This window comes from Sorex fumeus, unplaced genomic scaffold (genome assembly GCF_029834395.1).
Source record: "Sorex fumeus unplaced genomic scaffold, SorFum_2.1 ptg000063l, whole genome shotgun sequence".
In the NCBI taxonomy this organism is placed as follows: domain Eukaryota; kingdom Metazoa; phylum Chordata; class Mammalia; order Eulipotyphla; family Soricidae; genus Sorex; species Sorex fumeus.
In genome coordinates, this window is record NW_026606120.1 from 80919376 (window position 1) to 80932190 (window position 12815).

The 12815-nt window shown below is 48.6% G+C and overlaps 1 protein-coding gene and 2 non-coding genes across 4 annotated transcripts in view; 2 read left to right on the plus strand and 1 right to left on the minus strand.

The window, feature by feature from the left end:
- The first annotated feature begins 7945 nt into the window (after positions 1–7945).
- Positions 7946–8015, plus strand: LOC130036332 (small nucleolar RNA SNORD104). The gene has a single exon (XR_008794372.1). It is a non-coding gene; the product is annotated as a small nucleolar RNA SNORD104 (small nucleolar RNA).
- A 198-nt stretch (positions 8016–8213) lies between these two features.
- Positions 8214–8345, plus strand: LOC130036368 (small nucleolar RNA SNORA76). The gene has a single exon (XR_008794400.1). It is a non-coding gene; the product is annotated as a small nucleolar RNA SNORA76 (small nucleolar RNA).
- A 793-nt stretch (positions 8346–9138) lies between these two features.
- Positions 9139–12815, minus strand: part of TEX2 (testis expressed 2) — a 104191-nt gene continuing 100514 nt past the window's right edge. For both annotated transcript variants that reach the window (XM_056126978.1, XM_056126977.1), the window contains exons 11-12: positions 11641–11761; positions 9139–10366 (exon numbers count right to left, since the gene is read on the minus strand). In XM_056126978.1, the coding sequence (XP_055982953.1) occupies positions 10244–10366; positions 11641–11761 (244 nt within the window). In that variant the 3' untranslated portion in view covers positions 9139–10243. The remainder of the gene's footprint in view (positions 10367–11640; positions 11762–12815) is intronic.

The following is a 12815-nucleotide window of genomic DNA, read 5'->3' on the forward strand; positions in this document are numbered from 1 at the left end:
CGTGGAAGTATTTGGCTTTTTGGAAAGTAGAAGCTGACTCTTCCCTTTGTGGGAGACTGGATTTTAGAAGATTCTGGCACTCTTTCCAAAGACCTTCTCTAAGCCACAAAATCCTGCCCACTGCATTCTTTCTCATATATCTGAAAAGTGCTTATAAGTAAGGTAAATATTAATTGACCGCTTGATATTGTCTGGAAGCATGCAAGAGTGCTTTAAAGGATCAGCCCCTGTTATCTGTACAGCATGTGCTAGGAGGTGGGTGTTTTATTGGTCCTATTTTACAGAAGATACAATGAAAAAATTTTTTTCTTGTTATGTAGGGATGGAACCCAGGCCTCTTGCATAGAAGACATGTGCTTTGCCACTAAGCTACATCTTTGGCCCAACATAGAAATGTTAAAAAGTTAAAAGGCACAACCTAAAACAGAGCTTAATGATCCATAAAACTTTTTTTTTTTAACCAAACCCTGTGATGTTCAGGGTTTACTCCTGGCTCTATGCTTAGGATCACTCCTGGTGGGGTTCAGAAAACCATATGGGAGCCAAGGATAGAACCCAGTTTGTCTGCATGCAAAGCAGGTGCCCTCCCACTGTACTATCTCTCCAACCCTTATATAATTTCTGAACTTGTCTGGTCAAGCCAGTTGTGAATTATTCTAGGCCTGGTCCACGTTGTCATGACAAGGGACCATAGGTGACCTGCTCATTAGGCAGGAGGCCAGATTGGTTTCTCCCTGGCATGCTGATCATAACCAGAAATTGGTACAAATACATGGTGATAAGAGGCATGAACTCACATGACACATACAATATCCCAATCTCAGCAAAAACGGACAATGAGGAGAGCAGTTGGCGGGAGACAGTGGTGGGCACTGGGGATTCTGAATGAGGCAGTTCAACACAGACCCCCTGTTCGCTGGCCTGGGAGCCCCAGTGCCAAGCCCCTGCCCTCATGGTGAAGTGTTCCCTGTGTCCCCAGGCCGGGGCAGCGCCTGCGTGGAAACCCCACCCTCTGGGTGTTCTGTTCCTCGCTGGCCAGGTCCTCCTACTCCCCTGGGGACTGACTTATTTCTGCAGATATCTCTGGAAGGTTTTCTCAAGCACCTCATAAATGTTCTTTCTCTTGTGAAATCGCAGGGACTGTGCTTCTGTTTTCTCCCTGCCCCCCTCTTGAGTCCTAGGGCACTCTCCAGGACCGCTAACACGCATTCAGTTCTTCTTTCGGGAGCTTTTCCCCCGTGGGCTGCTGCCAGTTTCTGCCTTGCCTTCTTGTCTCTCTGCTCCTTTGCCTCCTTCCAGCCTTGCTCCTCTGGGCTTAGTTACAGACCATGCCGTTGTCCCTCCATTCTCCCTAGGAGTGCTCCTTCACAGAGAGCAGGAGGGGATGTTAGCTATCACTTAGCTTCGCTGCCCATGTGACTTCATGGCTGCTCTCTTCTTGAATGGTGACCACCCATTCATCCATGTGGCACTCACTCGTTCACTCATTATTCACCCTTGTCACATACATTACCGAGGGCATATGACTACAAAGGATTGGCACCATCAGGGAAAACCACAGAGTCTGCAGCTGGTGAAGGACACGCAGAGAAGTGACCTGTGTATGGGGCTGGGATTGTCACTCGGTAGTGGAGCATGTGTTCTGCATGTATATGTGTGGCCCTGGACTTAGTCCCTGGTTCCATCAAAACCAAAGAAATAACGATTTGTACAGCTCAACTGTAAAAAGCATGAAAAACAGGAATAAAGTCAGAGACAGTACTGTGTTTGGGAGATGGGTCTGGTGGAAGGAAGAGGGGGGTGTGGATAAAGCACGGAGGGCTGCGTGGAAGAAGTGGTATCTGCTGCATGGAGTCTTTCGTCAGGTTGGACAGGGGAAAGGACATTCTAGACAACGCCCTTTGGTCCCCCCTCCCCCGGTTCTGGGGTTTGGATCCAGGACCTCAGGCATGCAAGGCAAATGCTTTAGTAACTGAACTACATCAGGGCCAGTGCTATTCTAGGGTAGAGGAGGGTCTGAAGGAAGGTTTGGAGGAAGGAAGTGACTCTTTACAACTTTACAGCACCCCCCAGGAAGCGTCTTTTAGTCTCCACATGCAGAGAGCAGAGGAGGAGACGGAGGTAGGCAGGAGGGCAGGTGGAGTGAGCCAGGAATGAAGCTGTGTTCTGGGCAGAGAAAGGCAGAAGGACAGACCGTGGGGAGACGGTCAGAGCACTGTTAGCAAGGGTTATTTTGGTCTTAATCTCCGGGAAGAGGAGGAGGAGTCAGGCTAGATCTTGCCAATGCCTAGTGGAAAACATTTGGAGCAGTTACCCAGCAGAGGAGGTTCAGGAGAGAGAATGCGACAACAGCACGTCACCCCCACACTGCACGCTCACGGAATGCTCACACGGTCAGAACCCTGGAGGGGCAAGCAAGCAGGACTTGGGGCCAGTCTACCAGCGGGACCGCGAATCTTGGTGGGGCCGCCCGACCTGCACTGGCCAGGCTGTGCCCAGTCCAATTCCTCTGTGGCAAGCTGGTTTTCTAAGACGGCCTCTCACCCAGCAATTCTTCCCCTCCCTAAATGCTCCTGCTGTTCATGGGTCTAGTTGCCACCCTCTGAGTCTGGCCCTGTGACTGGCTTTGCTCTGCAGTGACGTGGGGACTTTCCAGCCCAATTTTAAAAGTCCTGGCAGTTCTCGTTTCCTTCCTCCTAGGGTTCTCACACATAGATGCTGCCCTTGAAAGCTGACTGCAAGGTTGGAAGGAGCTCACGCCTCACACACAGGCCTCTTGGAGAACAGAGCTTCTCTAAGCTCTAGCCGAGCTCTCGACAGGCACCTGCACCAGCCAACTGTCATCTGAGAGTCAAGTCCCCAGGTGACCTCTGCTAATACCACCAGGAGCCCAAGAACCTCCCAGCTGTGCCCAAGTAACTCACAGACTTGAGAGAAAGATAATATAACGGGGCCAGAGACACAATACAGGAATTAAGGTGTTTGTTCTGCATGCTGCTGATCTAGGTTCAACCCCTGGCACCCCATATGGCCCCCTAAACACTATCAGGGGCCATTTCTGAGAACAGAGCCAGGAATAGCCCCTGAATAACACTGGGTATGGTCCACCCTTCCCTGACAATTTAAAAAAAAATTATGGGAGAGAGACAGAGAAAGGGAGAGGGAGAGAAAGAGAGAGAGAGAGAGAGAGAGAGAGAGAGAGAGAGAGAGAGAGACTGTAATAGCACTTGTTTGAAGCTGAGTGACAGTGGGTTTGCTATAAGCAATAAACAAGCCCATCAGACTACCTTAACTTTACTCCAAGGGTAAGCTGGTACCCAAACTGACTCAAATTCAAGCCATAAGCAATTTTTTTTCCCTTTTGAAAAGCAAAACCACTGGATATGGCCCCAAAAGGGAAAAAAAAACCAACAACAATGGCCCAAAAACTTTATTTAGGAGTTGGAGCGATAGCACCGTTTAGGGCGTTTGCCTAGCACGTGGCTGACCCAGGTTCAATTCCCAGCATCCCATTTGGTCCCCTGAGCACCGCTAGGAGTAATTCCTGAGTGCATGAGCCAGGAGTAACTCCTGTGCATCGCCAGGTGTGAACCCTCCCCCCAAAAAACTTTATTCAGAAGGACAATTATACTCCTAAGTTCATTGCAGCACTACTTACAGTAGCCCAAATCTGAAATGACCCATGTGTCCAAGAACAGATGAGTGTGTAAAGGAACTATGCACATATGCACAATGGAACACAATCACAGCTGTAAGAAAGGCAACAGCATGCAATTTTCACTACGGGATAGATCTGGAAAGGATCATGCTGAGTGGAGTTAGAAGAGAGACAGATACAGAATGATCTCACATATATGGGATATGTAGCACTGTCCTCCCATTGTTCATCAATTTGCTCGAGTGGGCACCAGTAACGTCTCCATTGTGAGACTTGTTACTGTTTTGGCATATTGAATAAGCCACGGGGAGCTTGCCAGGCTCTGCCGTGCAGGTGGGATACTCTTGGTAGCTTGCCAGGTTCTCTGAGAGGGACGAAGGAATCAAACCCGGGTCGGCCAGGTGCAAGGCGAATGCCCTACCCGCTGTGTGGGATATAAAGAAACGTAATAATAATGGGATAACAAATGGCCAGTAGAACCTGAGCTATATTCTACAGAACTAAGCTTACCATGTTAGGGAAGCAGCAGAGCTTGGGAGGGTGTTTTGGGGTACTGGGGGCAACCCTGAGACAGTGGTGAAGGGGAGTGGATGCTCTGGAGAAGGGTGGAGGGTGTGGGGTTTGAATGCTGTGTGCCTGGAACCCTGTCACAAACAGTATTGTGTGTCACAGTCACTAACATTTAAAAATGTTTAAATAAATTTTGGGGGGGTTCACACCCAGTAGTGTTCAGGGGTTACTTCTGGCTCTGTTCAGGGATCACTCCTGGCAGGGCTCAAGGGACCGTATAGGATGCCACGGATTGAACCAAAGTCAGCCATGTACATGGCAAGCATACAATCTTTCTGGCCCAAAAATTTAAGAAAAAATTTCCAAAGAACCACCTCCAGGAGGATACATAGTACAGTGATTCTCACAATAAGCTTCAAAACCAAACAAACTGCAGTGAGTTCAAGCTCCAGTTCTGCTCAGCTATCCTGGCAGTGTACACAGATTAATCTCTCAAAACCTCGGCATTCTGATATAGATTTGATTTTTTTTTCTTATTTGGGTCACACCCAGCAATGCTCAGGGGTCACTCCTTCCTCTGCACTCAGAAATCACTCCTGGCAGTGCTCGGGGGGGGGGGGGGGGGGACCATATAGAATTCTGGGGATTGAACCCAAGCTGGCCACATGCAAGACAAATGCCCTAAATGCTGTGCTATCACTCAGACCCATAATAGAATTTAAGCTTGCAAAATAAGAGGGGGAAAATCATCCCTGCTCCCCCCCCCCGGAATAGTATTAATAGTATTAATTCCCTTTCAGGATTGCTCAAAGAATTCAGCTAAAATATACAAAGTGCCTTTTCCTCCTGCAGTGGGAGCTCTGTCTGTAAATTCTTCTCAGAGTGAGGGATAAATGAAAGGGACCACATGCAGTGTCAGGGACTCAATCCAAGGCAACTCTGTGCATGGCAAACAAATGCCTCACTCGCTGACTGCAAGAAATCTATTTTTGAAAACAATGAGCACTGCTGGATGTGACCCTCCCCTGCAAAACAACAACAAATAAAGTACTATTGCAGTGCTGTTTGGGGGTGCATATGGTCCCTAAGCCAGGAGTAAGTCTTGAGGATTGCCAGGTGTGGCCCAAACCTCTTCTTCTCTGACACAAATAGCAGGACCAGGGAAATGATACAGGGGTTAAGGCATTTGTCTTGCATGCAGCAGACTGAGGTTTAATTCCCCAGGGGTGATCCCTGTTCACAGAGCCAGGAGTGAGCCCTGAGCACGGCTGGTTGTGGCCAAAAACTAAAACAAAACAAAAAAGACAATAAGCATGGGGCAGGAGAGATAGTACAGGTGTTAAGGCATTTGCCTGGACCTCAGCTGATCCTGGTTTGAGCCCTGGCACCACCTATGGTCCCCCAAGCATGATCTCTGAACACATAACCAGGAATAAGCCCTGAGCACTGGTTTGGTGGCCAAACCTTCCTCCCCACAAAGGCAATGAAACTAAAAATGGGTAAGTAAGTAGCTATAAGATGAAGGGAGCCCCTCCACCCCCAAATGATCAATTTCAGAGATGACAGCAGGGGCCCTGAGAAACCTGCTCCAACTTTAGAGCATGCATGGGTAGGAACCAGAGGATAGAGAACAGATACCATGCATGTGCCAAACCCTCAGGAGCGATAAGGAGAGACTCGCTTCCCTTAAAGAAAGCAGAAACTCACCTTGGGAAGTTTAGCCTGTCAGTCCTGAGACAAGCAAACAGTGACTAAGGTCAGGCTGGTTTCGCAAAATGGCTGGTCTGGTCTTTATCTGGCCAGAGCTGGTCGTGTCTGCTTGAGACATTTCAAAACTGGTCTCAGAATGACCTCTAAGCATGGAGGCAGGAGTAGCCCCTCAGCATCACCAGTTATGACCCCAACCTCCCCACCCAAATCCATGATGGAAATAGCAGTCACAAACCATAATGAGCTGGATAGTATCACTGTATCACTGTCATCCTGTTGTTCATCCATTTTTCTCGAGCAGGCACCAGTAACGTCTCCATTCATCCTAGCCCTGAGATTTTAGCAAGTTCCATATTGGAGAATCTTTCAGGGTCAGGGGAATGAGACCTATCATTGTTACTGGGTTTTGGCATATCAAATACGCCATCAGGAGCTTGCCAGACTCTGCTGTATGAGCAGGATACTCTTGGTAGCCTGCTGGGTCCTCCAAGAATGAGAACTAGATACTAAGAAGTCTTCCAGGAGCTTGGTTTTATAGTCCCTGGGTCTTGGCCATTGATGGGATAACACGGAGCCTGGGGCAGTTGGTGGGTGTAACGCCTAGCTACTAGAAGATGTGGGATGTGGGTGGAGGAGGCCCAGCCCCTATCCGAGCAGCCTTGGAGATCTCAGTCCGGGGTCCCGCACACCTGGGCTCCTCTGCCGGTTCCTTCATTTGTGAGGCTCATCTGAGCGTGTGGACAGTGGTCTTAAGCATGGCTGTAGCTGGTTCTGGAGGTCTTCAACTGCTGGGGTTCTGCTCAGGGCGGGGAGGGAAACTCAACCCGCCCCCCCCTCCAAGGGGCCCCAGTGAGGACAGTCAGGAGCTGGAGAGTATAGCCCCAAATATACAGAGCAAATAATAATAATGAAATATAATCTTTATTTGTACTTTTTATATAGTAAAATATTTTAGGGATACAGTTCTATAAGCTTTGACACAAGCATGGAATCACCATAATCACGAAAGAAAGCATTCTATCGAATGCCCTTCTTTGGCTATAGGCCAGCCATTCCTACAGTTCCAGTCCTTGGAAACCCTGATTTCCATCCCTATTGTTGTCTTTTTAAGGATGTTGTGGAAAGGAAACGTAGTACCTTCTGAATCTGCTTGGAACATTTCAAAACTGGTCTCAGAATGACCTCTAAGCATGGAGGCAGGAGTAGCCCCTCAGCATCACCAGGTATTTATTTAGGTTTTGGGGTCACACTTGGTGATGCTCAGGGATTACTCCTGGGTCTGCAGTTAGGGACCATTCAGGGGACCACCTAGGTGTCAGGGGTTGATGCATAGCAAGCGTCCCATCAGCTTTACTATCACTCCAGCCCCTTATTTAAGCATTTATTAAAGTACTACAATTTAGAGTTCACCTCAATGAGCTAAAACTGACATTAATTCATTTAATCATTGCAACTTTGGAGAATATGCCTATTTTTCAGAAATTGAAACTCAGAGAAGTGACCAGGATATGGAACAAATTTGTCACAAAGTCGGCATTTGTTGGCTCACCTGCTTAATTTCAAACACAAGATTTTTCTAAAGTGGTAACTTTGAATTCAGCTTAATTTTGTTCATATTTCTTCAGCTCCTAGTCTAGTTTCCGGCACAGAATATCTCAAACAAGACAGGCATTTGTAGCCTCCTGCTGTTTGTAAAGTTCTCGTGTTCTGCCAAAAGATGAACTGATCAGTAAGGGGCAACAAAGATGGAAATCGGCAAGACTTGGAAGAGAACACGTCACTCCCACGCTTCAGTTGACATAGCTCTATGGTTATTACGTGACTTCTCTATACTCTGGAGGACTCAACCAGACAAGGCCAATCATGAGGCCAGTTTCCGTGCACGTGTCCGGAAGTCAGCTCGCTACTGGTCAGCAGTGGGAAAGCCCGCCCTACCACATCCGGTCTATTCGTTTAAGTGAGCGCCGTGCTGCGCGCTCGTCCTTTCTGCGGCTCTGCGGCGGTGAGTGTCGTCTGCTGTGTGGTGGCCTGCTGGCCCTGGGCGGGGGGCTTGGCTAGCTGCGGCTTTCGGTGATGACATTCCAATCAATGCACGTGTTAGACTGCTGATGCTGGTGATGCGAACAGAAGTCTGAGTCCGGGCCGTGACAGCCGCTGCGGCCGGGAGGAGCGAGGCCCCGGCGTCCGCTCACGCCGTCTGGTTTGTGTTTTGCAGGTCCCGGCCGACCGAGGACGTCGGCGTCCGACCTTCCCCAGAAGACACCCTTTTCCCCACCCCCTACCGGTGAATAAAGAGCTTTAACCCTAGCCTTGGTGTCGCGTCTTAAGTCGCGCCGCGCTGCCTTTGAGCCCCCGGCGCCTGCGCGTGGCCCCGGGGGTCAGGCTGCAGCGCCAGAGCACGGGCTCGCGCATAACTGGGGCCGCCAGCCCCCCTCGCCGGCGGCTCTTTTAACCGCGAGCGACACGCTAGCCGGCTTGGGCCGGCGCCCAGGGACGTGAGAACTTTGCCTGTCGACTTTGCGTGCCCAGAAATGAGGCGGGAGCCCTCCCCCTCTCCGCCTTGCAATGCGCAGGGCTTAGCCTTGGCGCTGGTCTGGGAATCACCCCAGGGGAAGGGACCGTATTCTTAGGGCTTGACGGACCCAACTTGGTGGATGCAAGCCACGGACCTGTCCGCTGTACTTACGGCCCTTGTGGGATTAAATTTTCCCGAGTTTGCGTTTCAGTTTAAATGGCTCACAGTAACAGGGTACCTGAGAAATTGGTTTTCTACAACGCTGGGTGCAAGTAGGACAAGTACTATGTGAGTGCCCACCAGTGTGTGTCTTCATGGTCAAGAGGTACTGGGAGATGGAAGATCTGGGTCGATTTTTCAAATACAGGGTTGGTAGGCAAGGAAAAGTGGTACTCAGTGCTTGGATGTTAGGCAAGTAAGAATGTAAGTTTATGCTCGAAAAGGCTGATCCGGGAACTACATGGCATCTGATTGCCCTACAGAAATCGCTAAGAGACTGTAAAGGCTGCTGTCACCTCATGCCCCACTGTGAATAGGATTCAGCACAAATCACTTAAGATTCTGGTCTAAGAGTCGACATGAGTGATTTATTTGTGAAACACGGTTAGGGATTGCAAATCCCCATACACTACTGGGTAAATGCAACTGATTTCCCTGACTCCAGTTACAGCACAGGAATTAGGAGGCCCAGTGAACAGGCAAAATGCTGCCCAACTAATGAGAAATTAGAACAGTACACCCACTGGAATGGTCGGTTGATTTAAGTCATGTTTTAATGGTACAATTAGAATCAAGGAAGGGTTCAAATATACTTTTTTCAATATATTAATTTCTTTAAAGTCATTCAGGCAAGGTGCTGTTTAAAAAAACCACTATTAGCTGTCCACAGATGTAAATTACCAAAAGAGCCAAGGTAATTCTGATGTTGAATGCAGTTCTAAAGGAATTTTGTTTTACTTCAATGCAAATCGGATGACTGGAGCTCCCACATTTGTAAACTACATTATGACACAAATGCACAAAAGTTGGCAACGTGAAAAGGTCACACATTGTGAGATAAATGTAGTGTTTGAAGTCAAGCAAACTTGGGTCTTGACTCAACCTTGGTGATTAGTTTTCCCTTTTGACCATCAGAGATGGAAACTGCCCACAGCATCATCCCAGATCATATGAAGCCGACTGCACGGAGGAAATGCCAGGTGGAGACTGGCTTGGCTTTATGTCCCCACCCCTATTCCCTTGCCAGGTGCAGTGTTAGACATTTTCACAAATGCTCGAGTCTCAGAAAAACATTTGGGAATAGCGACCAGGTGATGGTACCTCATTGGTAAAAGGCCTGTTGGAATGATTTGATCTCATGGCTTTGCCCACTGTTCCCATCCAAGTTAGTGTTTACGTGTGTTCTATGGCTGCTTCCAAAATGCACACTTGAATATGAGAAAGTTGCTTTGTGGATTTCACTTATCCAGAACATTCCACTCCCTGCCCTACCCCACTCTGCCACACCAGAGTGGAGGGTAGCATCCCAAAACCCAATACCGTTTGTGCACTTGCTGTCAGGAAAAGCTTTGGAGGAGCTGAGTCCGAGGAGCTTCTGGGTGTACGGCTTTGCTCTTCATGTGCTTTCGTGTGGCGACCTAACCTGGCAGACAGGCCAGTCTCCTCCCTGCAGTCAAAGCTCTGGCAGGCAGTGCGAACGGGGTGCAGGGTGACACCTCACAGTGGGATGGGCACCAGCGGGCAGAGGGTAGAAGCTGTGGCACAAAGAGAGGCCAGTGCTAAGGCGCAGATGGCCGAGGGCGCCACCCACTCTAGATATCGGAATACTGGGACCATCAGTGCCTCGCCCCTTAGAGTTCATCAGCTGCCTCCACAGGCGCGTCTTTCAGGAGGCAGGATGCAGAGCGAGGGTCCATGGCCGAGTGCATTAAGGGGACATAAACATCGTCCATGTTTGGCATGACAAAGACTTTCTGTAAGGAGAGACCAACCACAGGGAAGAATGGTCAAGAAGCAGTAAAGACGGGCAACACATTCCTCACATAGTCGAAGCAAATTCCTTTTCTAAATGTTTTGAACTTTAGGAAGTGGAATCATCAGTGCATGAATACAAGACGTTATTAAGTCAGCTTGAGGCAGAAGCAGCATTTGAGTTTATGGACATAGTATAATTACTCATGAGTAATTACCTACTTTTTCTTTTTTGGGGCCTCACCGGGCAATGCTCAGGGTTTACTCCTAGCTCTGCATTCAGGAATAGCTCCAGTGGTGCTCGAGGGACCGTATGGGATGCCAAGAATCAAAACAGAGATAGCTGCGTGCAAGGCAAGTGCTTTACCCGCTGTACTATCTCTCTAACCCCTACTATCCACTATTAAGAGAATTGTCTTAAGTTGTTCGTAATATTTTGAAGTGACTATGTCCAGAACACATTCCAAATGAATTTATCCATTTAAGTCCCAATAATAAATATAATCCTAGTAAAGTAGGCCCCCACCCTCCCAAACCAGAACCATATAAAGCTACAGAGGAAAGAAACCCTACTACAGAAAGAATCATCAGCAGTGACTCATGATGCTGTGCCTGTCTAGAAACACATTTTACGAAAGTGGCTATGGCACTGCTTTGAATCCTCAGTAGTGCTCTCTACCAAAAGTGTAAGCCATGGCCAGAGAGATAGTACAGCAGGCAGCTGGCCTGGGTTTGATCCCTGGCACCACAGAGGGGCCCATAAGCCCTGCCAGTGACCAGCACTGTTCCTCCTCCAAAAAAAAGAGAAAAAGCACAAAGAAAGACAGTGTAGGATCTGATCACTACTGCCAATCCACTCCCCCTGTTTCCCAGTACACACAAAATGATAAAGTCAAAGTTTAGATGGCTAGGAAGGCAGATGCTCTTCAAGTTCCCAGAGGGGAATTAGACTAGGGGCAGGGGAGAAAACTCTAGGGGCCATCGCTTTGCATGCGGAAGGCCCAGATTCAATCCCAGAACCAATGGAGTACTTCCTGGAGTACTTCCAGGTGTGGCTATCCAGAAACAGTAGGAAAGAAGTCTCAGGACCTGGGGACACTGAGATCACCTCAAGTGGCGGAATGCAGAAAAGCAAGCTTGATGGGGCCTGAGCTGCCATAGCATAGTGGGTTGGGCCTTGCACTTGGCTGACCAGGGTCAAATCCCTGGCAGCCCATTGGTCCCCTGAGCACAGGGCCCGCCGGGAGTGACCTGCCAGTTAATAGTCTGAGTATACCTGAAACTCTTGCTCCAGTTTCTTCTCTATCCAGTCTGTCACGTGAACTAAAGTCACTTCTCTCTCTCCAAGTTTTGGCCGAGCTTTCAGCTCTATGTATGGTGGCTTCCGGAAACCGTACCTTTTTTGAAGGAAACAAATAACTACATTTAGAAGCAAAGAAAGCAAGTAGATATTTACCAATAACAAACATTCCTTATTACGCATGGCTTTATCACTACCTACATTTTCCCAGTCTGAGAATTCCCTCTGAAAAGCACACCATACTGCAATTCTGGAATTCTGGGACTTCGAACCCTACACAGGCCTGTTGAATAGAGGAATCCTTTCCTTCTATTTTTTTTCCTTCTATTTTTTTTCTTTTCCTTCTATTTTTTTCCCCCTTTTCAGGTCACACCTGGTGATGCTCAGAGGTTATTCCTTGGCTTTGCACTCAGGCATTACTCCTGGTGGTGCTCGGGGGACCATATGGGGTGCTGGGAATCAAACACTGGTCTGCGATGCAAGGTAAATGCCCTACCTGCTGTTCTATCCGGCCCCTTTTCCCTTTTTACTGTCCTGTACCCCCTCCCGTTGCTCTTGTGAAGATCAGGGCTGCACACACTCATTGGCGGTGTTCTCACACTTTCAGCCGCACCCCAGGACTGCAGGCACGCAGGATGGAGCCGGGAGGTGCTTGGGCAGTCCCCCACCTGCAAGTCAGGTGCTCTACCAGCTTCCTGTACCAAACAGATTTGACAACACTGACAGTCGGGAAAGGCCTCTGGGAAGATTTATTACTTGGGCACTTCTTCATTTTGTTATTTAAACGTGGTGTAGGTGCATCATGAAGCCCAAACATATGAGTGCTAAAAGGAGAGGGAAGATGCCACCTGTGTTTCAGACCACCCCATTCCCCAGGGCACTGAGAAAAGTGGGGTGAAGTTTCCTACTCTTCTCTCTTTATGCATATATAAGCAGGAATGTTGGTCCCACACTCTACACATCCCTCCTAGGGCAATGAGCCAGACTGGAACTGCAGGCGTGGACCCTGACAGGAGACCATGCTATCAGACCAGTGGCAAACTTCAGCCCATCATAAAGCTATTTTATTTATTTATTTTGCTTTTTGGGTACTCCTGGCTCATGCGCTCAGGAATTACTCCTGGCGGTGCTCAGGGGACCATATATATGGG